This window comes from Rhinolophus hipposideros (assembly GCF_964194185.1).
Source record: "Rhinolophus hipposideros genome assembly, chromosome: 2".
NCBI lineage: Eukaryota > Metazoa > Chordata > Mammalia > Chiroptera > Rhinolophidae > Rhinolophus > Rhinolophus hipposideros.
In genome coordinates this window covers 56218929-56246471 of record NC_138048.1, presented here as the reverse complement: position 1 = coordinate 56246471, position 27543 = coordinate 56218929, and the positions used below count along the sequence as shown (strand labels likewise).

Genomic DNA, 27543 nt, shown 5'->3' with positions numbered 1-27543 from the left:
CAATACAGGGTGCCTCTCTATAGGTTATTCCCACAACTTTAGTGAGAGCAGAGCTTAAGTATGGTCTGAACAGGGCTCAGAAATTGGCACTGAGAGGCTAGGATCAGTCATTGCTCTCACTCAGTTTTGTTAATGGTTTCACTCTCCTATGATATGCTGTCTCCAAGCACTCATCTGTTTGATTCTGTATATAATTTTAAATTGTACTGTTTTTAAAGCCAAAAATAACTCAGATTAGCAATAGTGTTTTGGTTTGTAAGAAGACTTGAATATGCAATTAACTGTTACTTGCTTTTATGTTATGTTTCCAGCATTTCTATTTCTCACAGTTCTTTTTCACTTTGCACTGATTCTGTGCCTGCCTTCTTTCGTACCTGTTGTGCTATTCTTGGCCACTGTCTTGATTTATAATAAGGAAGAAAATAATTGATCATTTTTAATAGTTGAATGACCATATGATTTATTGTAGCATCACAAGTACTTCTCAAGGTTAAAGGGGGCACTACTGATAATTACATAAACTGGAACTATCCTGGGCTAACAGGTACTTAGGATCACCCTATTAAATAGATAGGATTAGGGTCATCAGTAAACTTGTGTATGTATACTGCTGCTCCCACTGAGCCATCCTTGTTCCCATAGAACTCCTTGTTCATTGCCAGGTGAGTGAGACAGATGGTATGAGTATATGTAGCTGTTTCTTTAAGAAACAAACTATGATTATGTGGTAATCAGAATGGCAAGGAAGAATTAGAGATTACCTTTTATCCTTCCTTTAATCAACACAGAACCTCTTTCTTACTGCAGGATGTGTTGCCTCTCTATAGTCAAGACTTTGCTTTGGGGATGAAACTGTGAACTGAAAGAAGTGATTATATTTTGTAGACAGGAAAGCTTCTATTTAAAAAATAACAGAATAATTAACTTGGCTTCTTATAAATGCTCCTGGTGTCCTGTGACCCCCCCCCCCCAATTCAGGGAAAAACAGGATACAAAGAGAAACCAAAACACTTTATTTTAGGCATGTAGAATCTAAATAGCCATCACAATAAATCTCATGGCAATACTAATATAAAGCAGTATAATGAATAACTCTATTTTTCAGGTGAAGAAATTATGTCTTGAAGAAGTAAGTGACTGGTCCAAAGCTATAATAAGATGCCAGAGAATAATCTGTACAATATAGGTCTCCTGACTGACTGCTTCTGACTTAGATACACTGTGGCACAACATAAAACACGTCGACTTTGGAGTTAGCTGCTGAATCTTAGCTATTTAACTTTTAGCTGTGACTTTCAGTATCTCACTTCACTATGTAGAAACTCAGGTTCCAAATTGGAGAAGTCATTATAATTGTACATACTTTAAAGGGCTGTTATGAGGTTTAAGTGGGATCATTTTATAAGGCCTCTGGTACCTAATTAAGCTAATAATTTCTCTTCTCACTTACTTGCAAGGTGTTTTGCTTACCATTCTTCTCTTTATAGCAACTCTGAATTCTCTTATAGATCGATGTTTGACCTGTAAGGGGGGCACAAAATAAACAGGCTTAAGTATATTCCAGGATGGTGTGATTTGACATAGCATCAAGAATTTATTTGCCTTTATAGGCTTCCCACTACATTGTCTTCCACTACTGTTTGATCTACTGAAGTGACCCCCTGCATCAGTATGGTGGAAAGATTAAATGAGAATTCCAGTTGTGAAGCTTTAGTGAGGCTAGCCTTTAAAAACTCAATTCAGACTTTTTGACTTTTCAACTGATGCCTTAGATTAGAAGAGGGCTTTCACCATAGAAAAATGTGCACCTTAACTGATGGGTATGTTGTTAATTTTAAATGAACAAAATTTGTATTAGTAAAGTTTACCACTGAAGGATGTACAAGTCTGGACAATTAAGTTCACGAACTCATCCTGGAAAAAGTGTTACGTACCTCATTGCTGAATATCACTACGGTCACCTCCGGAGTACTCCCCTTGGGAAGCTATACACCGACACCAGTGCCTACCTAGTCCATCCTTCAAAGCAATTTCGGAACTGTTTCTGGAATGGCCATCAGAGTTATCGTCATATTACTCTTGATGTCCTGAATGTCATCAAAATGTCTTCCTTTCAATATTTCCTTTATCTTCGGGTAAAGAAAGAAGTCATTGGGGGCCAGATCAGGTGAGTAGGGAGGGTGTTCCAATACAGTTATTTGTTTACTGGCTCAAAACTCCCTCACAGACAGTGCTGTGTGAGCTGGTGCATTGTCCTGATGCAAGAGCCAAGAATTGTTGATGAAAAGTTCAGGTCATTTTCATCTAACTTTTTCACGCAGCCTTTTCAGCACTTTCAAATAGTAAACTTGGTTAACTGTTTGTCCAGGTGGTACAAATTCATAATGAATAATCCCTGTGATATCAAAAAAGGTTAGCAACATCGCTGCAACAAGTTCGAGAACTTAATTGTCAGACCTTATAGGCTAATGCTAATTTGTTTATTTTGGTCCATGGTGCCTCAGAGGAGACTGAGACAGTAGTGCTAAGTTTTCTGGGCAACTCTTGAAAAAACATTGCCTGTTATTCATGTACTGCTCTAATTATTTTATTTTTCTCTCTCTGCTGGTCTACTTCCTGTAGAATCTGTTTAGCTAATCATTTTTTATTCAAAGGAGGGCTATGGAAAATTCCTCCTGGGATTTTCCTCATCAGTCTCTTTTAGAGATTTTTAGGGTCAACTCTGTTAGGTCATTTATAATCCCCCCAAACAACAGATGTAGAATTCAAGGCCCCTTTCCTCTTGGGACAGATTTTTTTTTTTTCCCTGAACAATATTGTACAGGAGAAGTATGAGTTATATAACTTTGTGTGGGTGAATTAACATGTCTAGCTTTGTTATGGTATAATTTTAATGTGTCTTTTAACAGAGCACAGATGTAATGAAAGTAGCATTTCCTTTCAGGGAGACAGATTTTGAAAAGTTAAGGAAAAAAAAAGAAAAAGATCTTTTGTATTCTTACCAGCATTGTGGTTTCTCCCCGTCCTCTCTCCCTGTCTCCCTTTTCCCCTCATTTCTCTCTTTCCCTCTCCCTTCCTCTCTTTCTCTCTCCCTCCTTTCCTTCTTTCTTCCCCCTCTTTTTTTTTTTTTTAAACTCTTAAACAGTGTCTTGAATATAGTAGTTGTATTTCTTTCAAGGCACCCTATTGAAAGGATATAAAGTCATATACCCCTTAGGACTGTGTGAGTTTGTCATTAGCAGAAGTGGATTCTATTGGGGTTTTTTCTTTTGATCACAGCATGCACGTTTGTCAGTGTTGTTTAGATAAAGCCAAGGAATGTGTGTTTACTTGGTTTAACTTAGTTATTCTTAAATAAGACTTTTAAATAAGTGTGTGTGTGTGTGAATATCTGTAGTTATACATATGTGTGTCTTTGAACCTAGATCCAAATACATGTGAATGAGAAACTATTTTAGGGAAAAAACTTTTTTTTTTTTTTTTTTTTTAGTAACTAAGTAAACAGCATGGCCAACCATGTTATGAAAAGTCTGTGGCACTAGTCCAATAGAAGCCATTTATAATATAAACTGCTCAGGGATAAATTTAGTAACCAATTTACGTTTAAAATTAATCTAGTGTGAACTGTAGTACTTTTTTATGGCATTTTGATTAGAATTTCATGTTCTAGAAGAATTTTTATATAAGTTGGTAGGTAATATATAGAGAATAGCTCAAATAGCAATTCATTTTAGCTTCTAATTTTTTTTCCTATGTTTTGAGACTTTAAAAATCAGTTTATACATAAATGTCCAGAAAAGGAGAGTGAATGGGAGGCTTCTGACTAAGGCAGTTCTTCTCTGTTCTTATCCTATTTATACTGATGTTTTTAAATCCATAGAATTTGTATTATTTTGTTTTCCTGGTCTTATAGAGTAATCCTTTTGGGATTATATCTACTTTGAGTTCCCTACTGAGTTAGATGTCAATATATTAATTGCTAGTTAATAAAGAATTTAGCAATCTGATAAATGGCTTTTTATTTTTTCTTTCCAACAGTCATTTGACAATCATAACTTTACATCTCCTTTAGATTGTAGTTATACCTAGGGTTTCCCCGGAGAGAAGTAACCCTGATATAAAGTCATATAAGCGATAACAATATCATAAGGAGCCTAATACCATGGTTCAGTAATTTGTCACCTACTTGAGAAAGATGCACCAGGCTCCTGTGGGCCTCACTGCAACTTGTAGGTATTAGTCTTTCTCAGAGCACTCACCTTTGCACTACTCACATTGTGTACATATTTACTTCTAACACTTCGTAGATAAGCACTTGCAGGGTATTGACTGTATCTTGTTTCTCTACACGTCTCTAACAGAATGTCTGGCCCATTGAAGGGGCCCAGTGAATCTATGTTTTCATTAAAATGACTTCGTCTAGCGTTCTAAGGATCTTTAATTAGTCCTTCCTTATCCTCACAGCTTCAAATTTTCAGTCAGGAGGAGCTTGGATAACAGAAAAGGGAGAGATGAAATATAATAGTAAATTCTTATTCCAATAAATATATTTACTAGAAAGTCTTCTATGTAACAGTTATTCTATGCATTCTAGCCCAAACTACGTCTACCTAAAGCAAATGATTAATTTAAAAATCATTGAGAATGACGTCAAAAGGGTTTATGTGTTCTTTTAGATTTGTTTTCCCATGTTATGTTTTATGGAACACTAATTCCATAAGCTTTATATTATGTATGAAAAAGGCTTCTATCGCAAAGTAAATTTTGAAATTCATGGGTTATAGGAAGATAACAAGTTTCTTTTTTTTATCAGGGTTGTGAAATATGCTACTCTGTATTTTAAATAGGTATAATACATGCTTTCCATTGCATGCTTTGAAGGTTTTTTTTTTTTTTTTTTTTTGAGAACCTTTTGAGACCAGTGTTCTCAAGAACAGAGCTTGGGAAATCCTGTTCTAGACTAACCTTTAACAGGAAGGAAGCTGAGGACCAAGGAGATTGTTTATGTCAAGGGTGACTAAGCTACATCCAAGAATTGTGACTAATACTTGCCATCTTTAGCTTGTTTCAGGGGAAATTCTTTATATTGAAATATCTAATAGAACTCATTGCACAGTAACAACGTTGGAAAGCAGGGAGCAGAATTGACTTGGGCTAAACCACAATTATATTCTAGCTGCAATTTTCCATTGAATTCTTTATTCTTTCCTTCCTCAAGCCTAGCTAATCTTTATTCTCATCTGGTAGAATCTTACAGAAAAAAGAGCTAAGAGCTTAAAAGAGGAAAAGATTTGGGTGCTGATGTGCATGACACATTGTGATTACTACTTTTCTGCTTGAGTAAAATCACTTCTTTGACTAGCTAATACGTTGTGAAGAAGGGTCATCATCCTTGTTTCTCTCCTGGGTCTTCACACTGAGAAAGGAGCTTATTACTATACGTATGTATGTATTAGGACTAAATTAAATCCCAGGAAAACACTTGTAAGGTCCCTGGTGTGTAGTTTAATAATTTCTGCCAGCAATTGGATCTGATAATTTTTCTTTATATTTTTACGCAGTTATAGCAATTAATTTTTTTTTTCCTTTTCTATAATGCAAACCACTTAGGAAAATGTAGTGTTGTGTGCTTTAAACACAACTCAGGAATTTGGGAACTACTAGTATAAAAGATGCTAGTTCGGGGAAAACAAGTTATCTGTGCCATTTCTCTGTATTTTCCTAACTAATGTATTACTTTGTAAGACATCAAATGTAATGAACTTGATACAGCGGCTAGCATGTCGTAACACTCAAGTTTTATAAAAATGATGCATAAGGGAGTCAAGACAAATTGACTTTAAGATTGAGTAGTTCAAACTCTTCATTGTATAGATAAAGGTTTGAAGCTCAAAGAAATTCATTTTAGTAGTTAATGTTACTTTCCCAGTGTATCTAAAGCATCTCTGGCTTGAACTTTCAGGCTTAGGGATTTTTTTTAATCAAAGTATTAGAAATTCAGATTTCTTTGCATGAAAATTACGTTTCTGTTAAGTAGGATTATGTTCTTTACCTCTTATTCTTGCAAGATTTTGTGAATGTCCACTATAACATGGGCTTTTCGATAGATTATTTATCAGATTACACACACACACACAAACACACACCTTTCACACAGTTTTATGAGAAGCTTCCAGCATATCAATCAGTTAAAGGCAATATGTTAATAGTGTATTTATAAGTTTGGATGTAGACATTTATTAAATATAAAGTCCAATTTTTAAGGCTATTTCAATGAACATTAAAATCAGAGTATATGAATTAATCATTGCTAATTTACCTAGCCTCCACATCCAAATTATTTCTGCACTGATGTGAAAGAAATTGATTTCTTCATATCAATTTTTTTTTTAGGTGTGCTTTGTAGTCTTAGTATTTTCTTCATTTTGAATTAATCAGAAGATTGCAAAAGGAAGAATAGTAATTCTTGTTTCAAAATTTACATCATTAATATTTAAGTGTTTCTTGTATTCCTTATTTTAAATATAAAGAAGTAAGCGCCTTAAACTACGTAGGATTGTTATTACTATTTGCACCATTGAGTATTGTTACTGTATTTGTATGAGCCTTTAAGAATCTGGTGACAGCTATGGATTTCCTCTCCAAAACAGTGTATTGGAATAAAATTTATATGTCATTTTATGGGGCTTTTATAAAAATAATCTTCCAATTCAGAACACTGTCACTCTTCAACTCAAAACATTTAGTAACTCTTTATCCCTTATATAATAGGCTCCAGACTTAAGATTGTCTATAAGGAATGCTTATGATTCAGCCTTAGACTTTTTCTAGCCTCACCTATCTCTGTAGCACTCTATATCCTTTGTTCTAATTTCACTATTGGTTGTTCCATAAATTGATGCCCATTAAAACATTCATAATTTTGCCGATAATGGTCTCCGTACTTTGCCTATTGGAATCTAGCTCTTTGTTCAAAACCTAACACAGATGCAAAGTTATACACTAATTCCTTTAATTCTTTTTGAGGCATTTATAATTTAACTGCATTGTAGTTATTTGTATACACCTTTGTTTTTTATAAGGGGTGGTAATCTTTTGGGGGACAGGGTCAGAATGTTCTTCATCACTCACTAACTACTAAAAACTTGCCTGGAAATGAAGCAGGAGGGAGACAGGAGGAAGACGGTTTTCTCTTTTTCAGTGAAGACAGTGGTACTCAAAGGCAATCAGGATCAGCTGAAAAATTCTTTTAAAAAGTTTTAAAGTTAAATTGTAAATACAGTTTGTCAAGTTCTATAGATTACTGCACTCTTTCCCACTCAGACTTACCTTATCACCATCTTGGTAAAAGGGTCCACAAATATGAATTTTTAAAAACTCTGTTGTATGACCAGCTTTATGAACACTAGGCTTGAATGTCTTCAGATTGAGTTAGGTTTAAATTTCAATTAATAAGAAAGCCTTTCTCTCTCTGGGTCATGTGCCACTCCTGTTGAGCAATCATCTGTGGCATTTGAATTGCATAAGCTTAATGCCAGAAAGTCTGCAGAACCGTAGACAGAGGCTGCCCACAAAAGCTTAGCAGTGGAATGTGGGCCTGTTGACCTCCAGGGGCACTGTATGGAGTTTGTTCATGCTCTGGTAATAATTTATTTCCATTCTCCCTCTCTTTGTAGGATATAGCTCGCCTTTTGCAAGAAAAAGAGTTACAGGAAGAGAAAAAGCGAAAGAAACACTTTCCAGAGTCCTCTGGATCCAGTGCTTATGGAGAAAGTTACTATTATGAAGATGGAGGTAACACAGGAGTTCTTACGTCATGACCTACTCTATCCTTAGATTCAACCGTGAGACACTTCTTTAAATTTGTCCATAAAGTGACTTAAAGACCCATTTAGATTTGTTGCAGAATTCTATCTGAATCTAATGAATTCATCTGTTCCTTAGTTGGATGACCAGAGCCATTTATGTGGCTGTTAACACTTGAATATGATTTTGTAAGATTTGGCATGCATATTTGTGTTGGCGCCACTTGGAATGTTGTTATTGCATTAAACACATAGTTGGGGGTGTGGAAAAGGGCGGATGCATCTCTGGGCTTGATTTTTCTCAAAGAAATCTGGGCACTACTGATTTGAAGCAGCAGAGTGGCACAGATAATTACGAAGGTACAGCATACGTCAATTGTGGATAACAAAGATTTTTCCTCTTCTTGTCTTTTAAAAATAGGCCAATGGTTTTGCCTGCCGACGACAAAATTAAAATTTAGGATTCTCTGTTAACTTTTTTTTTTTTTTTTTGCTCTTGATGCTTTCTTTGCTACTTGATCACCATATAGAAAACTTTCTGAGGGAAAACAGTTCCTTCAAAGTTGCTCTTTAGTGATTGCTTTTGCAGTGTGGTGGTGGTGATAGCACGGTGGTGGCAATTGTGGTGGTGGTGGTTCTTTATCTTAAAAGTGTGTTGGGAAACGAGTATTTGCAAGTATTGTTCAGTCCTTTTTGAAGATCTGTCAGAGGAAAGACATTTCTGTAGTTTCTAGTATGAATATTATAGTTCAGCTTGGAGACCATACTCAGGATAGCAAGTAAATAAAACCTAAAGGCCACTTCTAGATAGAAAAGGTTTTAAGGTCGGTGATTTCAAAGGCCTTTGCAGACTAACTACCAATTGCTTCTAAAGCAATTGGTAAAAGGTAAGTAAGTGCTCGTCTTGGATGAGTAGAATGAAAGGGATATAGATGTAGATGACAGGATTATTACAGTTTAGGTATATTCTTGCCCAGTCATACTGTTGTCCTGAACTTACCATCATCAGTAGACCTCAGCTCTGTGCCATCATTAGTAAGCAGGTTGATTCCATTTATTGCTTGCTGTGTTCTTCTTCCATATGTAAAATGCCCTGCTCTTTTTGATATCCATTTTCTTTATGCTGGTTTTCTAATGCAATCATGTATTACATCATTCAAAAAGAAAAACCATTGCCGTAGTTTGCTATACTATAGACCAGATGATAAAGAGTTACTCTTCAGATTTAATTAAAATCTTAGAAATGTGGTCTGGTGTTTTCATTTTTAATTCTGCTCTGGAGGCATGCTCACTGCAAATAAAAGTAACTGTTTTAATATTTTAAGTCTATAAAACCATTAGGATGGCAAATAATTAAGTACACTAAAGTATTAATTTTAAACTTCCTCTCTTAAAACCTTGTGCCAACTTGAATGGAAACTTAAACCTGGTTGTTTTGACCAGGTTCTGTCACCCAGATTTCGTATCTCTAGGGCAGGAGACTATGTTAAGAATTCAGTGGATTTTCAGGGACACCTAAAATTAAAAACAAAAAATCTAGATGTATTTCAACTTCTTTTGTAAACTTAGTGGCGTACGTGCCACTTTTTTGGAGTTAGGGGGCTTAGATATGCATATACATGTATATATTAGAATTTCTTCAGTTGTGTTGTTATTGAGAGATTATGTATAGCCAAGCATGTGATCCTCATTTATAATGACTTTGAGTTAGACCCAAGTTGCGTTCCACAGAAACCACTGTACAATTGAGTTCATATTTACAAAGCAGTCCTTATGTTCTTTGCAGTGGTCCTTTCCCAACACATGAGAGCTAGCTATTCTTTAATTGTACTTCTCTGTGGTTATGTAATATGATTTTTGCCTTACATAATAATCACAGTATATCATTACAGAAGTGGTCTTTTCAGCTTTATTTCATTTAAATTTAATAAATCAATCTTTTAAAAATGATCATTTATAGATTTTCTACAAATTTGAAATTATCTAAAACATTTATCAGATTTATATCAACTGAAATGGTATATCTTATTCATTTGTGATTCCAGGTTTTTCTTTCAAAGCCACTTATTTTAGGCATATTAGTGATTTTTTTTTTTTTTTTTTAAGTCATGGTCTTTGGAGTCAAGATCTTGGTCAAGTTCCATTTCTTACTTACAACAATTTAATGTGAAAGAAATTATCTGCTATAATCACTCTAAGCCTTTTTCTCATCTGTGAAAATGGAGATTATAAAAATATATCCTTCACCTGGATGTTGAGAAGATCAAATAATGTAATTTATAAAATCTATTTATAAATTCTAAAGAAAATTTTTAAAAAATTCTAAAAAAAATTCTAAAAAGAATTCTAGATTTATAAATTCTAAAATACTATTATTTATGTATATATATATATTGTTATGTGTGTATAACAGTATTTTTTATATCTAAAAAAAATCATCTTATTTTGAAAGAAAAACATGGAGGCACAGAAATAAAATGTGTGTATATAAATATATATATGTATATATATATATATATATATATATACATATATATATGTATGTATGTATGTATATATGTATATGTACATATATTGGCTGTAGGGAAGTTAATTATATTTGCCAAATAACTTTGGTCTCAAGAAACATTCAAGTCTCAGTCCTTAACTGGATGGGGTTTTAAAGGGTTCAGACAGATTATCCCACCTGTCTTTTTTTTAAATTTTTTTCTTTCCCAGGTTTAAAGGTATCACAGCAAGTGAATTAGACAATATATATTTTTTCCCATCACCTTTGAAATGTAGTGACAGCTGTTTTAATTCTTGCGAAACAACTTCCTAAAATAACTTTTTAGAAAGAATTTAAAGACAACAACAACGACAACAAAACAATCATGACTTCACAAATCCATGTCTAAAACAAAACCATTCTTATTTCTGCTGGACTTAAAGGCGAACTCCACTCATTCAGCTTTCTGTAGGAACATTAGTATTAACACTGTAAATCATTGTTCCCTGGACGTTGGCATCATTTCAGTAGCTGGTCAGTATTGTATTAATTCACAGCAGTAGTCAATTGATTCTCTGTTGTCAAGATTCACTTAAAATAATAGTCGATTAAAAGAGTAGATCTTTTTTTTATCACAGAGAGTAATTGTCTGTTTCACTTTTGCTGTTATGTAAAAAATAAATTTAACCATAAATATGGTTAAGATAAATACTTTTACAGACATTTTAGAAGACAGATCTTAATTTATATGTTATCTTTGAAGCAAATTTCCTTTTCTTCTGGAAAGCTCACGAAGAAACAACATGAAGCTTTTGAGAAGCTTATGGCATCAATGATTAATTTAGTTCATATCTCCCCTTCCTCTATTCCTTTATTAGATGAACAATAACAAACAAACAAACAAAAAACAATAAGCAAAACAAAAGCAAAAAGTCCCAACAAAACTTAAAAACTAAGAAAATGTATAGTTCTTTGTTTCCTTTATAAGCCCATCAATTTAGGGTAGCTGTTTGAAATGCAATGTAGCATGGCTAAATTTCTTAGCAATTTTCCATGGAACTAGAATTTCTTTTTATTATTTCCAAAATGTATTAAAAGTTTTAGAAATGTTAAAGTAAGTACACTGTTGCAAAGTGTGTATTAATTTACTTCCTTTATTTGTGCCTAAGTGAGACCTGGCAAAAGCATCCATGACGTGTTGCTTTTGAACATTGTGTTAAACTTAGTGACTTGTGTATTTAGCACATACTGTATTTTTGTACAAACAATAGAGTATCATAAAGTTTTTGAAGTGAATTTAGGAAATGAGCCCTTTTTATGTATTCCATTATGGCATCCCTTTTTATTTTTTTCCTCTTCCGAGTTTCAAGTAAGATTGGGAACAGAATTATCCAAAGATAACAGGGTCATTTACTCATTTAAAATTCTCCTCTACTTCATCATCTTCCACATTGAACTGCAGTATGGCTGAGAATGTTTGCTTTGGCCACCTAAGGGGAAAGGATAGAGGAATACTAAAATCCGTGGGTCATTTCTCTGAACTACATGGAAACTATCAACATTCTGATGTTGATTTATTGTTATTTCCAAGAAGAATATTTAAAAACCTCAGACTGGAATCACAAAGCTTAGTTTTTCTGTTTTATGAGACTCCCTTAAACTGCCATTTTTTTCCCCCATATACTTATTTCAAATTGGTTTTATAAGTATAATTTAACATTTAATGGCTGTAATTTTTGTTATTGGCAAATATTAAAGTACTTTGTTAACTCTTCCTAATCATGATCAAGCTTTTCTTTCAAATTTAAGTTATTTGACTTAATTTTATTTAATTTTTTTACTTTTTTCGCTATGTACCCAGATTTCTTCTAGTAAATGCCCATCCCTTCTTTTCAATTTAAGTTGAAAAAGTGGTCTTCTCCGTTTTAAAATATGTTTAACTTGGGCCGTGTCTCACCCATGTACTGAGTTGATACTCTCATTTAGTTAACCTGCATTTCTGTCTTTCACGTTCCTCCACTTCACTCAGACCAGCCACGGTCAAGGAGGGCAAGGGAACTGGGTTCTGGATTCTCAAAGCCTTGTAAACTCCAAAATGATGAAAAGACTGTGAAGCACAGAAAGGAGAAACCCAAACATCCACTGGAGAACGTGGAAGAACTGGAAGAGCGTCATTCATCAGAGAAATCTCTGTCCTCTAGTTCGGGCAAAGTGAGGGATGATCCCCTAATTAACACTGAGCAGCATGAAAAGAAACGGTGTGGTCATGAGAGGCCGCGGAGACCTCCTCTTCCCAGGATCAGTGGTGAGGTGCTTCTGAGTATGGAATTTGATGACAGGGAGGCTACCGGTAGCCATCGAACTCGGAATTGGGGAAAAGTGTCCAGACACCAAGACCGACTTTCACCGAAGTCTTCTCCGAAAGCCTGGACTCAGTGCAAGGAAGCTGTGTATGGGAGGGAGCGTGGGCAAGGTGAGCACAGAGAAAGGAAACACAGGCCCAGGACTCCTCCCTTCTCAGAGAGCGAGGAACGGCTCCAACTCCATGACACAGGTAATGAAGGACAGTCTCCTTGGAAGGCCTGGTATCGTGTATCTACATACAAATGGATGTATTTAATAAGCATCTCAGGCCACCTGTTCTTTCTCTCCAGTTTGTGCTCATGCCTTTGAAATAAATCCTGGAGCCAAATATTGCAAACAGTATTTACTTAATGTCAAGTGAGTAGGAAGAAAGAAAATACTTGCACCTTTCCCCTTCTGTCTTCTAAGAGAATACCCTGATGTCTTACAAAGTTCTTCCAGCCTCAGATTGCAGTGAAGGTGCCCAGATACAGTTCTTCATTTGCCAAGACCATACCTCAGAGATTCAGATACCAAATCAAAGCTCCTGAATTTCTGATTTTAGTTCAGTGAACCCAGAAGATCTGGTGACACTGCTTTTCTAGTATTTGCCTAACTAGGAGACCAACTGGGCGAGAAGTGCCAGATTTTCTTGACCTTATCTTTCCCATCTGTAAGGTGAGAGATTGAATAGGCAGTCTCCTTTGATAGTGTTTTTCAAACTGTGGGCGTTGGTTCATTTTCATCAGAATCAGCTGAACTGCTTCCTGAAAATGCAAATTTCTGGTCTCACATATATTATCATCTCTGGAATGTGGCCTGGCAGTTTGGGCTTGTTTTAGATCTGAAGGTGATTCTTACATACTTCAAGTTTGAAAATCCTTGCCTTAAGTGACTTTCTAGGCCTAATGGTCTCTTCAACTCTAACACTACAGTTGGTGTTCTGAAATGCCAGCCTCAGGTAAGCTCATCAGGCGTGCCTCATTTTGTTGCACTTCACTTTATTGTGCTTCACAGACGTTGCATTTTTTACAAATTGAAGGCAAAACCCTCCACCAGCAAAAAGATCACGACTTGCTTTATTGTGGTATTCACTTTATTGTGGTGGTCTGGAACCAAATCCTCAACATCTCTTGAGGTATACCTGTACTTGTATAGGAATGACGAGAATGTTAGACTTAAGCCTCAAATTTCTGGCATCTCTGAGGCTTAACTCTGAAGTCCATCACTGACACAGTAATAGTTCTCTCTATTCTTATTTGAAAGCCTTGTGGATGTACCACTGTTAAGTTATAGCCCGATTCTGTCGGGTATTTTGATTAGATTATACTTACCTCCCTGGTTCTATTTTACTCTTGCTGAAGTTTTACAGAGATGCAAGGGTTACTGGGAGAGGAGTACCAAGGAGACATCTGTTCTTATTTTCTTCTTTATTGTTTGCCCAGCCAACTTCTACTTCTGGTCTGGAAACTGGTGTCTAGGCGGCAGATTCAGATTGATTTAGTTGCTTCTCCCTATGGTGTTAATCCTTTAAGTTATTAAAGGACTTGTTCATAAAGAAAATGAAAATTCAGTTCAGCAAGCCATACTGAGTATTTGCCACAAATATTCTTGCCTCAGGTCTTTGTGTTTGGGATTTATGCTTGGACCCAAGCCTCAGAAGGTTAATAACTCAAGTCCAAAAGAGGGGTATGTAAACAAATTAGAGAATAGTTTGAACAAAGAGCTATGGGGGCATAGAGAAGGAAGTGATATAATCTATTTGGAGTAGGCTTTATGAGTACGTTATACTGTATCCAGATTTAAAAGGACACATTGGAGTCTTAAAGGTTTGGGGAAAGAATGGAGATTATGCCGACCTATATATTTCTGATACTATGAATCTAACCATATAAGTATGTTCTGAGGGCTAGTTAACCTTAATGGCTTTCAGTTATACTTAAGGGAATCTTAAAAAGGCTTAGGAAGGGTGAAACTAATATGAAACTAAACACTGACTCACAGAACTGCTACTGGAGTTGTAAGCAAATGTTTTGTTTTTGTCTTCTACCAGCACAGGGGTATGAAAAAATACTGTTGTTAGGCAGGTACTGACATGGCTACAACATAATTGCTAGTGTCTGTAATTTTATATTTAACTTACTTGACAAATTCTACCTCCCTAGCCCGTACACTGGATTTTGCAGATCCCCTGGAATAAGTGAGAGGATTACAGTAAAATATATTCACTAGAAACTGGTGTCTGTTCTTGCTGTTGTAACAGCAAAATTCTTAAAGTTATTAGCATAGGACAACTTTTTTTTAACTTAATGAAGAAACTAGCAGGATGACAGATAATGAGTTATCAGCATTTGCAGGACAGGATTTTATGGAGTTGAAAAACCAATGCAAAATAAAATTGCTAAATTAAATATAAAATTGGTTAACTTTCTAAAGGGCAGTAAAACCATGCCAACCTTTGAGGGTGACTTCTCTATTGAGCTGTTAAATCATTACCACCTTATTAGTTTTGTGCAGGTTAACTTACAAATTCTCAGAGCCACAAAACTCTGTATCTTTCTGTTGTGACATTCCCCAAGGATCAGAGTGGCCTATTACAAAATACTCTTTTTGCAATGTGTCAAGTCTTATCATTTTAGCTTATTCCAAGGTTGGGATAAATTTGTCTTGAATACCAGTACTTTTAACGATTTTCCTTCCTCTATCAGAATTTATTTAAAGATAAGTTTTGTTTTTGTTTATTGAGGAAGGGTCTTATGTCCTCATACTGGAGAATGATGAACAGAAAAAAACAAGCAAGAATTAGATTAAAAAATGAATGTGGAACTGTTGAAAATAGGACTCACCTGATCTTTTTGAAAGCCAGCTTCTAGACTATGGTTAGGTTACCAAAACGAGGACAGCCATTCTGTTAATTTTCTTCAATTAACTGTCTTATTAAAATTTTAAAAGCATCTCTACTTTACATAGTGACAGCCATAGACTGCACTATCTGAAGTTCATTCTTACATACTTACATACTTTCCTACATATAAGAGAGATCATACTTACAAAAGCTCTTTTCATCTCTGCTACGGGGGTACTACATGGAGTGAGCAGTCCTGCCACTCTAGCTTATTCTAAGAGGCTACGGAGATTTTCTTTTTATGAGACATGCAAGTTTCAGTGATACATATAGCAAGAGCTCAACAAACTGTTTTCCCTCTAAATATTTGGGATCTAAGGATATATTAACTTCCTTCCTTCCTCCCTTCGCCCCCTCCCTCCCTCCCTCCCTACTTCCCTACTTCCCTCTCTCCTTCCCTCTTTCTCCTTTCTCTTCTCCCTCTCTATCTATTTCTATTGAGGTATAGTTAACATACAACATCATACTACTTTCAAGTGTATGGCATTAATGGTTCAGTATTTGTATATATTGTGAAATCACCACAGTAAGTCTGGTCAACTTTTTGTGTGTGTGTGATAAGAACTTTAAGATCTACTCAGAGCAACTTTCAAATACGCAGTACAGTATTAAGTATAGTCAGCATGCTGTATATTATATCCCCATGACTTATTTTATAACTGTAAGTCTCTACCTTTTGACAGCCTATTGAGATTACCTATTTTGCCCCCCACTCCCACGCCCACCCACCTCTGACAACCACCAATATGTGTTCTGTATCTATGAGGGGTTTTTTCTCCCTACATATAAGAGAGATTATATGGTATTTGTCGCTCTCTGAGTTATTTCACTCAGTAAAATACCTTCAAGGTCTGTTCATATTGTTGCAAGTGACAAGATTTCATTCTTTTTTATGGCTGAATAATATTCCATTGTATATGTATGGTCATGTGCCACATAATGACATTTTGGTCAGTGACGATCTGCATATATGATGATCCCAATGAAAATAATGGAACTGAAAAACTCCTATTGTCTAGTGACATTGTAGCCATCTTTAAGTTCATAATGTAAAGCATTACTTACCTGTTTGTGGTGATGCTGGTGTAAACAAAGCTGCACTGCCAGTCATATAAAAGTATAACACATACAATTATGTTTGGTACGTAATATTTGATAATGATGATAAACAACTATGTTACCGGTTTAATGTATTTACTATACTATTTATTGTTATTTTAGAGTGTATTCTTTCTACTTATTAAAAGAAGAAACTTTGCTATAAAACAGTATATCATGACACATCGGCAGCAGCCTCATGCAGCACATGTTTATTGCATGTCTTCATTGCAGCATTTTCTCTTGTGCCTGATTTAACTTCGTGTTGTTTTGTGCAGTAACACGCTGTACAGGCTTGTAGCCTAGGAGCAGTAGGCTGTACTATATAGCCCAGGGGCGTAGTGGGCTGGATAGCAAGAGCTATAGGTTTGTGTGAGTGCGCTCGGTGACATTCGCACAATGATGGAATTGCCTAACAATGCATTAGAACATATCCCACTTGTTGAGTGGCACATGACGCTATTCCCCATTTCCTTTGTCCATTCATCCATCAGTCGGTACTTAGGTTATTTCCATGTCTTAGCTATTGTAAATATGCTGCAGTAAACATGAGGGTGCATGTATCTTTTCCAGTTAGTGTTTTCATCTCCTTCAGATCAATACCCAGAATTGGAATTGCTAGACCAGATAGTAGCTCTATTTTTTAATTTTTTTGAAGAACATCTAAACTGTTTTCGATAATGTTGTACCAAATTTACATTCCCACCAACAGTGCACAAGAGTTCCCTTTTCTCCACATCCTCACCAACACTTATTTCTTATCTTTTTGATTATAACCATCCTGACAGGAGTGAGGTAGTATCTCAATGTGGTTTCGATTTGTAAATGCCTGAAAATTAGTGCTGTTGAGCACATTCTCATGTACCAGTTGGCCATCTGTATGTCGTCTTTGGAAAATGTCTGTTCAGATCTTCTGCCCATTTTTAAATCAGATTGTTTTTTGCTGTTGATTTTTATGAGTTCTTTATATATTTTGGATATGAACCCCTTACCAGATACGTGATTTGCAAATATTTTCTCCCATATCGTAGGCTGCCTTTTTATTTTGTTGATGGTTTTGTTTGCTGTGCAGAAACTTTTTGGTTTGATTTGTCCCACTTGTTTATTTTTCTTTTGTTGCCTTTGCTTTGGTGTCACATCCAAAAAATCATCTCCATGACTGATGTTATGGAGTTGACTGCCTATGTTTTCTTCTAGGAGTTTTATGGTTTCAGGTTTTATGTTCAAATCTTTAATCCATTTTGAGTTAATATTTGTGTATGGTGAAAGATAGTGGTTCAATTTCAGTCTTTTGCATATGGCTGTTCAGTTTTTCTCAACATCACTTACTGAAGAGAGTGTCCTTTTCCCATTGTATATTTTTGGCTCTTTTGTCATAAATTAATTGATCATATATTTATAGGCTTTTTTCTCGGCTCAATATTTTGTTCCATTATCTATGCATCATTATCTTTTTAACTGTAAAGAGGTCACAATTTTATCAGCCTGTCAAACCAGTTAAAACTTGGATTTTAATGACTTCCAAGTGTCTTTGATAGATATTAAAACAAAATATTTTCTCAGTTAATTCTGTGGTGTAGCGTAGAAGGCACAATAGTATAGAAAACTTAGTATCTTGAATTCTGAACATATCACACTATATTGTTTCTTTCACTGGATGGCAAAATTGAAGGAGCAAGTCACAAGTGTGATCTTTCCAATGACCCTCAACTGGGCTTTGGGCTGCTTATTGAAGCGTCATTTTTCTATAGATAGGAATACGATCTAGGAACCTATCTTGTCCACTGACTTTGCCCAATACTAACTTCCTTATCTAATTTCATTTATTTTCCCTGAACTATTTCTTTCTAGCTATGGCCACACTAATCATAGCTCAAGGAGGTTAATACTCCATTTAAATATAGTCTACTCTTGAGAGTATGCCACTGTTTCATGACTACCCCAGATTGCTCAGAAATCTTGAGTTAATACCACCCCTGCCTGGCATAAGATTTAGTAGCTCTAGGAATGATGTGAAGTTGAAGTGGATTCTGTATTATGGGTAATCATGTATTAATTGTCCTGAAGCTAAGAAAACCACATTTAATAGTCTTTTTGTATGTGTGGAAAAGGAAAATGAGTTCTGTGGCTTTTGGATTTACTGCAAAGCTAAGTTTAAAGCTCTACAAAGGAAGGCCTTACCAGATAACCTAAACTCTCTTCATTTTTTTTTTGGTTGTTGAGAGCCCACTGGCCCATGTGGGAATCGAACCGGCAGCCTTCGGAGTTCGGAGCATGGAGCTCTAACCGCCTGCACCACAGTGCCGGCCTAAACTCTTCATTTGCCCAGAATTTAGTTGTATTTTCTTATCTTTTCTTTTTGTTTAAAGCAAGCAAATAAGTGTGGTGAGGCATTTTGATAAAAACTGTTCTAATGTACGGTTATTTTGATGGAGATAAGACAACTAAACCAGTAGTTCTAATGCTAATTGCAAATAAGAATCAACTGTTAGGATTTTAAAAAAACAAACTGCTAAAGGCAAGTCTCATCTAGGGGACTGATTAGAATCCCTGGGGTTTGGGTGAAACATTTTTATGTTTATTTTGAGCACCACAAATGATTCAAATATATAGCCATGGTTGGTTGAGCACCACTGATATAAAGAAAGAGGCAATTAGGAGAAAATTTTCTTTCTCCCTTCAGTAATCCATTTAATGAAAGTCACTATTCCAGATGGTTAATCTTGTTCACTGTATTGTTATTGTTTCTGAATATAATGCATTCACATTTTGAATAATTGTAATTATAAAGGGTAAAGAGGGAAATATACACAATTTTGAAATGACCATTAGCATTTACCATTTAATTAAAAGTTATTAAAGGAATTTATGCTGTATATAAAATTTCAAAGAAAAATCCCCAAATCCCCACCAGTCCCCCATGTTCTTTCTCAGAGGAGTAGAGCTCTGAAGTTATCATGCTCTCTGATACTTCCTTTGTTATATCTTTCATAACATTTATAATAGCAACAGTATGAAACTGATCAAAGCTGTAGGACAGAGCAGAAGCCCTGTGAGGGCTAAGGAGTGCATAACTCCCAGGTGCCGCTGTTTCTGTCCCTCTGAAGTAAGGTGTGCGCAAGGCTGAGGCAAAGGAAGGAAGCTTCTCATTTCCTTCAGTCTTGACAGCTTAGCCTCTTTAAAACTCCAGCTCTGTAACTGTCTTTTCTTCAAGCTGCCTTTGTTTCAGTGACTTAACCTTTTTTTTCTTTTTCTTTCCACTTCCTGTTTTACAAAAGTCTCACAGTTCCTTGCCTGATTTCCTGTTCTTGAAAAACTATGTGGGAGGGGGGATTTTACCAGGCAGGTTTGGATGGGTTACTTTAAGTGTGTAGATTATCTGCATCACCACTTCCGTGCCCAAGGGAAAAAATTATTTCAAGTTCAGCCTCCACTGAATTTTGGAATGGTGGCAGTATTGTTAGTGTTGGATACTAAAGGAAGGTAAAATTTAGTGTAAAGATTTACCTTAAATTTTGCAACTTTTAAGAAAATAAACTCGGCTGCCTTATTACATTGAGTTTTTCTCTAGGAATGAAGCCAAGAGTGATGAAAGAAGCTGTCTCTACTCCATCACGAGTGACCCACAGGGATCAGGAATGGTATGATGCTGAAATTGCCAGAAAACTGCAAGAAGAAGAAATTTTGGTGAGCAAACTTTAAAGTAATAATTCAGGTGAATAAGTAGGTATTTTGTGAATTGGATCATTCTTGAGATTATGTAATAGGCATTACAGTGGTACCTCGGTTTTCGAACGTAATCTGTTCCGGAAGACCGTTCAAGTTCTGAAACGTTCAAAAACCGAGGCACAGTTTCCCCATAGAAAGTAATGCAAAATGGATTAATCCTTTCCAGACCTTTAAAATCAACCCCTAAAACTGCAAATTTAGCATGAATTTTACTATCAAATGATATCATAGATCCATAAAATTTACGGCATTCATAAACTGAAATGTTTGTCAACTGAGACATTCGAAAACTAAAGTACCAATATATAACCCTCGATCAGTTGAGAAACTGATATCTTTTTTACTGGTGGGAAAATCAAAACAACAGGAATAGTGTTTAATTTTATTTACTGAGTAAGCATTAGCAATAGAATTTCATATGCTTGTCTACACGTTATTCAGATAATTCTCTAAGAATCTGCAGTAGAATTTGATAAAAATAGACCCTGCTCTGGCTGGTGAAAATATACCATCTGATTACCAACTTGAGGGATGTTAATCACAACTAGTTTAAAATACCAGTTTATTTTTCTGTAAGATTTTAAAAAATGGATGGTGTAGATTTCAATTCAATTATTCTTTTTATGTTTTCTATACCACAGGCTACGCAGGTAGACATGAGAGCAGCTCAGGTAGCCCAGGATGAGGTGAGTTCAAGTTAGTTAATGAATTGGTTTAGCCAGTATTCTTTGGAAATACCTGGTTATTTTCTGCCCGCAACTCTGTAATCAATATTGACTGGATTTTGTTTAGGAAATTGCTAGACTTCTAATGGCTGAAGAAAAGAAAGCTTACAAGAAAGCCAAGGAACGGGAGAAATCATCACTGGACAAAAGAAAGCATGACCATGATTGGAAGGTAGGATCTGTTTTTTGCTTGTCCCCCCCCCACCCCCCTCTTTTTCCGACTCTCCCCTCCACTCTGGTTCAAGCCATTGTCTCTCAGTCTAGTTGTGTAGGACACAGCTCCCTGGCCCATGCTGGTGTTATGAGCCTTGCGTTTCCCCCGGCTGAGGCAGTTGGTCGCCAGTCATCTGTCGGCCGCTCACAGCAGCTGCCAGTCACTCACACTGGCTGCCGGTCACTCACGCTGGCTACCAGCTGCTCCTGGCAGCACACAGTAGCCCACAGCAGCTCATGGCAGCCCATGGCAGCTCACACCAATCTCCAGCTGCTCACGGCAGCCCAGCTCCAGGGAGAGCTGTTGATCACAGTCTTAGCTGTAGGGGGCGCAGCCCACTGGCCCATGTGGGAATTGAACTGGCGACCTCAGCGTTAGGAGCACGGCTCTCTAACCACCTGAGCCACCGGGCCAGCCCTGCTTGTTTTTTTAATTAGAAGTAAAATTAGAAATGGCAAGGGGACTCTGCTTTTAGGGTAAGCTCTGTAAATGCACATATTTAGATTATACAAATTATTTTTATCGCCTATGTGAATCTGACTTGTAAAAGTTGTTTCACTATAAAAATTCATATTGAATTCTTGAAACTAACCATGTAAAACGTTACTGCTGAGATGGAAAAACTCATTCCATTGATTTTTAAGATTAACTGAGTCTCAAGTGCCTCTGGTCATGAGCAATCTTAGTTTTCATATGCTTCTGAAAGGAGATGGTAGCATGTTGACAGGCTGTCAGGTTTCCACAGTGGCCTTTTTTTCCTCTCTCTACTTTCCCTCTCTGCTTATATTGTGCTTTATCCCTGATCGGGGGGTTACCAGCGTGTTTCTTTCCTCTAATATAACTTGATCTGTGACAGACTGACAGATATCACCAGCAATCGTTGCTTGTGTCAGAGTATAAGAACTGTCTAGCATGAGCTTGAACTGTTGTCTTCCCCTCATTAATCAGAAATGGTAGGAGTATAGTGACTGCAATTCATTCTGCTCTAAAATAATCTAATTGTGGTACATGGTGGTAGCAAGTTCGATTTGACAGACTTTTTCTCATTAGTTACTGTGTGCAAGGCATCCTTCTGGACTTACAGGGAAAGACGAAGATATGTTTTCCTCATAATAATACATAATGTGGAGAGGAAGACTAACTGGACACCTAACAAATACATGGTCAAGCTAGTGGATGAAAGCATAATGGAAGAAAAACAGGAGTAGCTGGAGAATTCATGCAGTAAATGCTTTCTAGGGCAGGAGCTTGTACTAGGCCTGGAAGGATGTAATTAGGATGTGTATTCATATCTCTCTCTCTCTCTCTCACAAAGTCTTCCCTTGGGCCTCTCGTCCTTTCTGAGCCTCGGCTCTGAGGAAAAAGAGCAAATAGAAACCATGATAATAGTATTGCTCTATTTTCTGTTGCTCAGTTACCCAGTTGTCTAAAAACAAATGAAAGTACTTTTTCCATGTAATTATTTATATTCATCTCCTTTTTTTGCCCTCTTAGTAACTCAGAATTTTTCCTAACAAACCTATTTCACTTTTAGTAGAAGTATTCCCAAACTCTTTTACCTAAACAAATCCACAGATAGTTGCCCAAGAGTTACTCAATTTTTTTGTTAATCCAGCTATCAAGGAGTAGGTATTTTTAAGGATTACAAATCGGGAAAGTAAGGGTCGAAGGGCACATTTGTAGCAAGTATCAGAACTTCTGTGCTTTCTACATTTTTTTGACTGGTTCTGGTACAGTTCCTCTCCTGGAAAAGTTGCCTCAAATGTGCCTTAGTTTTCTGGCTTGAAACATCATCATCCCTAAGTCAGGTGTTCAGAAATAAATTGAAGAGCACACACCTAGATTCCACAGACTAGATTCCATCAGTTCTCGTCACCTGCTGTGCAGCTATTATGTTAATAATGGGTGGCCACGCACACTCCTGTTGGGGAGCCTGTTTTGGTGTCTTAGCCCACTTATCTGGCTGCACTCACAGTCTCCAACATGCCTTTGTAACTATAATTTCTTTTTTCCTATCTCTGAGTGGCAGTATTTAAAAAATATTTTGTGTTCCTCAACTGAATGTAAGTAACCTAGAATTACTAAATGAGAGTTTGACATGATTTAGATATTTAGATATTATATGATTTAGATATTTTCTAAACCTAATGTTTTCTTTGCTGTTTTGTCTCTCTCTCTCTCTCTCTCTCTCTCTCTCTCTCTCTCTCTCTCTCTCTCTCTCTCTCTCTCTCTCTCTCTTTCTTTTTCTGTTCATAGCCCAAAACAGCTAAATCAACACACTCAAAGTCAAAAGAGAGTGATGAACCTCACCGTTTTAAGAATGACAGGCCAGCACGGTAAGTTGACACCTGCAAAGGAGAGTGAGGAACTTGCCATTGGGGTGAGTAAGGAGATGCTGTGGCCTGAAAAGAGCGTTTGTTCTTTGGAGAGGAGTTCCAGAAATCTGCAGCTGTGAGGTGGTATCAGTTCTTGTGATTAAAAAAACAAACAAACAAACAAAAATAATTGTCTTAAATTCTGAGAAGATGAGGAATTTCACAGAAACTGCGGTGTATAAAGGAAGGCCATGTTTTTTGTTAGGACGAGTTTTTGTCTCTGCATTCACTGAATTGATGCCCTCAATTAAGAAGGGATGAATTTAACCATTTTCCTAAGTAATATCTCAGGTTTTAAATTTTCACTTAGTTTCATGATCACATTGGTGTGTGCCTGACATTTACACACGCTTAAGTTCATTTCTGTGTGCGTCTCAGCATGCTGAGCAATACTCATTTGAGTCATTGCAGCCTCTTCTGAATCCCAGCAGGCCATGCTGCGGGGGCTATAGTTTGTGTGCTTCCTGACTTCCCTCAGACAGACTGGGGTCATAGTTATGGAGCAGCTGCAGTCTTTCCACCTCAAGCTGTCCACCTTTAAGTCTCTGGGGAAGCATTTTTTTTGTTTGTTTTTTGTAATTTGTTGTTCTGTTGCTTTTCAAAAGAAAATATGATTGGAAAAGGAGGAGAGAACATTAAATCGAAAAAGACAAAGATAACACTAAATCTGACATTTTGAAAACTCTAAATTATTAATTCAATATTAAATTATTGAATTTCAGTCCTGATTTTTAAAAATATATTTATTCTTAAAACATAAGTTTTATCACACTGAAAAACATACACTGTTTTTGTCACTTATTGCCCACACTTAGGCTGCAAGGCTTATTTCTTTAAAGTGAATATATTTAGTATCCTTTAAAAGACATACTGTATTTTTAAATTCATGGGCTTTCAGAAGATAAATACCCTTCAGAAAAATATATCAGGTTTGTAAAGCTCTTAGGGCAACAGAAGTATAGTCTGTCTAATTATATACAATTGGTTCTTGTAGCTTTTAGTTAAACACTTGCCAGTTTTTAAAGCAGATTTTAGTACTACATAGTTTAGTTTTATTTGCATCCCTTCAATATCTAAGTGAAATAACAACTGATCTGTTCTGAGTAAATAAATAGCTGTGATTTATTATGCTTTTTTTGGTCAAATGAATTAAAACCATCTTTAGAGTTACATTTCATCTTCAAAGTCCATGGGGCTTTTTAGAACACTAATAACTTTGACAGCAGACAAGATAGAACAATCTGTAATAGCTATTTAAAAAGGCTTATGTGAAATTCAAAGCAAGTTTCTGGAATCTAATAAGTACTCTTAAAAATATTTGGCCTATTGTAAGAATGAATAATCAAATGATCATTTGATTAATCAAATGATGTAGTAGTAGCCATTAACAATGGCTACTACAAGTAAGTGAAAAGTGATTTGTGACTAGTAGAACTGAAGTCTTTTTTGACCTGAGAGGAACATTTATCTTTAAATATAATTTACAGAAATATTATTTATATGACAAAACAAAAATTAAGAATCTTACGAAATCTGTGGGTTTGTTCATCGATAGAAATTAAAGCCTATCGTCTTATACTTTCCTTTCATGGTAGAAAGGTTTAATTAGCCATTTTAACAGAAATAAATGGTTTCAAGGATTGAAAAATATGGATCTTCCTAGGTCGAGATGTTTACTTCAGTGTAGTAGTAATCGTAGTAGAGGGGAAGCACCTTCTCAGGTAGAGCTTGTAGCATTCATGGATAAAATTCAGTTTATTTGTCCATGATAAGATTTCTACTCTTCTAAGGAAATAAGAGAACCAGTTGCTAGTCTGAAGTAATTATTGGAAAAAGTTTCAACCCAAGTTCCAAATTCTTTTAACTATCGAATTTTATACTGGTAATAATACTCTTGATATTTTATTTTCATTCTTCTCTTACATGTAGTCTTGAATGAAGATGTTACTGCCATTAATTAGAAATGCATACCTTTGTAGCAGAAAATAATATAGTAGTTAAGAGCACTGGTTTTGAAGTCCAGTTGAATTTGAGCCATGGCTCTGCCACTTACCAACTGCGTGAACTTGGACAGGTCACCACACTTGGACTTACCTCATCTTACCTACCTAATCTTACCTACCATCTTACCTACCTAGTCACCACACTTGGACTTACCTCATCTTACCTACCTAATCTAACGCTAAAATATGTGTGTGATAGTTACCATGCAGATTAGTCTTGAAAGTTAATTGACATCATCAAAATAGAACCCATAGCAAAGTCCTCACTACATACACAGTTTATATCCCATGCTGACCCTTCCAGGCTCTGAATACCCAGAGAACTACTGCTTGGGGATAGGGTGAGAAATTTGGAAACATTTGCCTTTATTTTCATATGACAGAGCCTATTGCACCAAACTAAATATAACTTTCCAAACTTCAGAATACTTATGCTTTCCAGACTGTATATATATAATTGCATAAAACATTCTACGACATGGTTATGTATTGACAGATCTTAATCATGTGGTTTCATGCTTGAATGCAACATTTGAGTACACCTTTGGGAAACAACGAAAAAGGAGAGATTTTCTTTTTTCTTAATCTTCATTAAATCCAAATGTTGGCAGAAGTCTGTTACATGGTTAAAATAAAAAGTTTAGTAAAAATTTCCCAGTGTTTTTTACATTTTCTTTTGACACAAAAAGTTGCAAATGATTCCCCTTTCTTTCTTTAAGCTCTGCTGTGCCACCTAGTGGATTAAGGATCTTTGCTGTAAATTTTATATGTTGACCAATGTCCCCTCCTTCTCTCCCCTCTTTCCTTTCTTTCCTCCTCCCTCCTCACCTGCTGCCCTCTTCCCTTTTTCCTTCCTGCCTGCCTGCCTGCCTGCCTGCCTGCCTGCCTGCCTGCCTGCCTTCCTTCCTTCCTTCCTTCCTTCCATAACTTTATTATTTTCTTCCTTTCTATCTTTGCCATTCTTCCTCTTTTTTTTTGTAAAACCTGCCAAAATAAATTTTTCATTAATGACAGTGATCACATCTCATTAATCTTTGTTTCTCTGGCCATTAGCACAGTGCCTCACACATATTAGGTGTTCAAAAATAATGTTTTTTATTGAATTATGTGCTTCAAAACAAAGGAACAGTAAGATTAAATGATGTATCCAAGGTCACACAACTGGCCAGGAATTAAAACGAGGATTCTAAAAACATTCTGATTTCACGTTTGTACCAAAAATGTTTTACCATGGGATCCAATGAATGGTGGGATTGTAGTCACCACACTTAGAATCTCTCTAAATTCAGACTTCCTTTCAGGCCACCACCACCTACTATGACAGATGCTGAGGATTTGGATTACACTCATGTTACAAACCAGCATAATTCCACACGTCTTTTCTCAAAATCAGAGTCCTCTCATAAAGGTAAGAAAAATATATATGGTCAGGTTTAGGATCTTTTTAAATAATCCCCATGCTATGGTGGAAAAATCAAATCCTATCTTACAGATCACTAGAGTGGAAAAACAAGTTATCCTTTCTCTCAACAGAATATAATATTCTTCATTTATTAAAAAACAAACAAAAAGCATTAAAAAAAAAAAACAGAACACCTTCAATTGAATGCCAGTTTTCCTGTGTATTTGCATTTTCTTCCAGAGAGAGCTCATTACTTTCATCAGATTCTTAAAGGGTGGCCGTGTCCACTGTTTAGATCCACCAGGGTTTTTCTTTTCTAGCTCTTGTTTCATCTCTCCACGACTATTTATTAGACTTAAAATACATACTAACATAGGCAAAGCCCACAAAACTCTTACTCAGAAGAAAAATGGGGCAAGGAAAATGAGGAAAGAACATGAGATCTAAGATGGACCA

At 36.0% G+C, this 27543-nt stretch overlaps 1 protein-coding gene across 7 annotated transcripts in view; it reads left to right on the top strand.

The window, feature by feature from the left end:
- Positions 1-27543, top strand: part of CCDC50 (coiled-coil domain containing 50) — a 77825-nt gene that overhangs the window by 42968 nt on the left and 7314 nt on the right. The window contains exons 5-11 of one of the 7 annotated variants that reach the window (XM_081028637.1): positions 7677-7794; positions 12323-12847; positions 20211-20326; positions 21010-21054; positions 21161-21265; positions 23564-23643; positions 26987-27093. In XM_081028637.1, coding sequence (XP_080884763.1) covers positions 7677-7794; positions 12323-12847; positions 20211-20326; positions 21010-21054; positions 21161-21265; positions 23564-23643; positions 26987-27093 — 1096 coding nt within the window. Of the gene's footprint in view, positions 1-7553; positions 7642-7676; positions 7795-8118; positions 8166-12154; positions 13598-20210; positions 20327-21009; positions 21055-21160; positions 21266-23563; positions 23644-26986; positions 27094-27543 lie in introns of those variants that run through there. The other 6 variants (XM_081028640.1, XM_081028643.1, XM_081028642.1 and 3 more) reach the window with 6 other exon arrangements.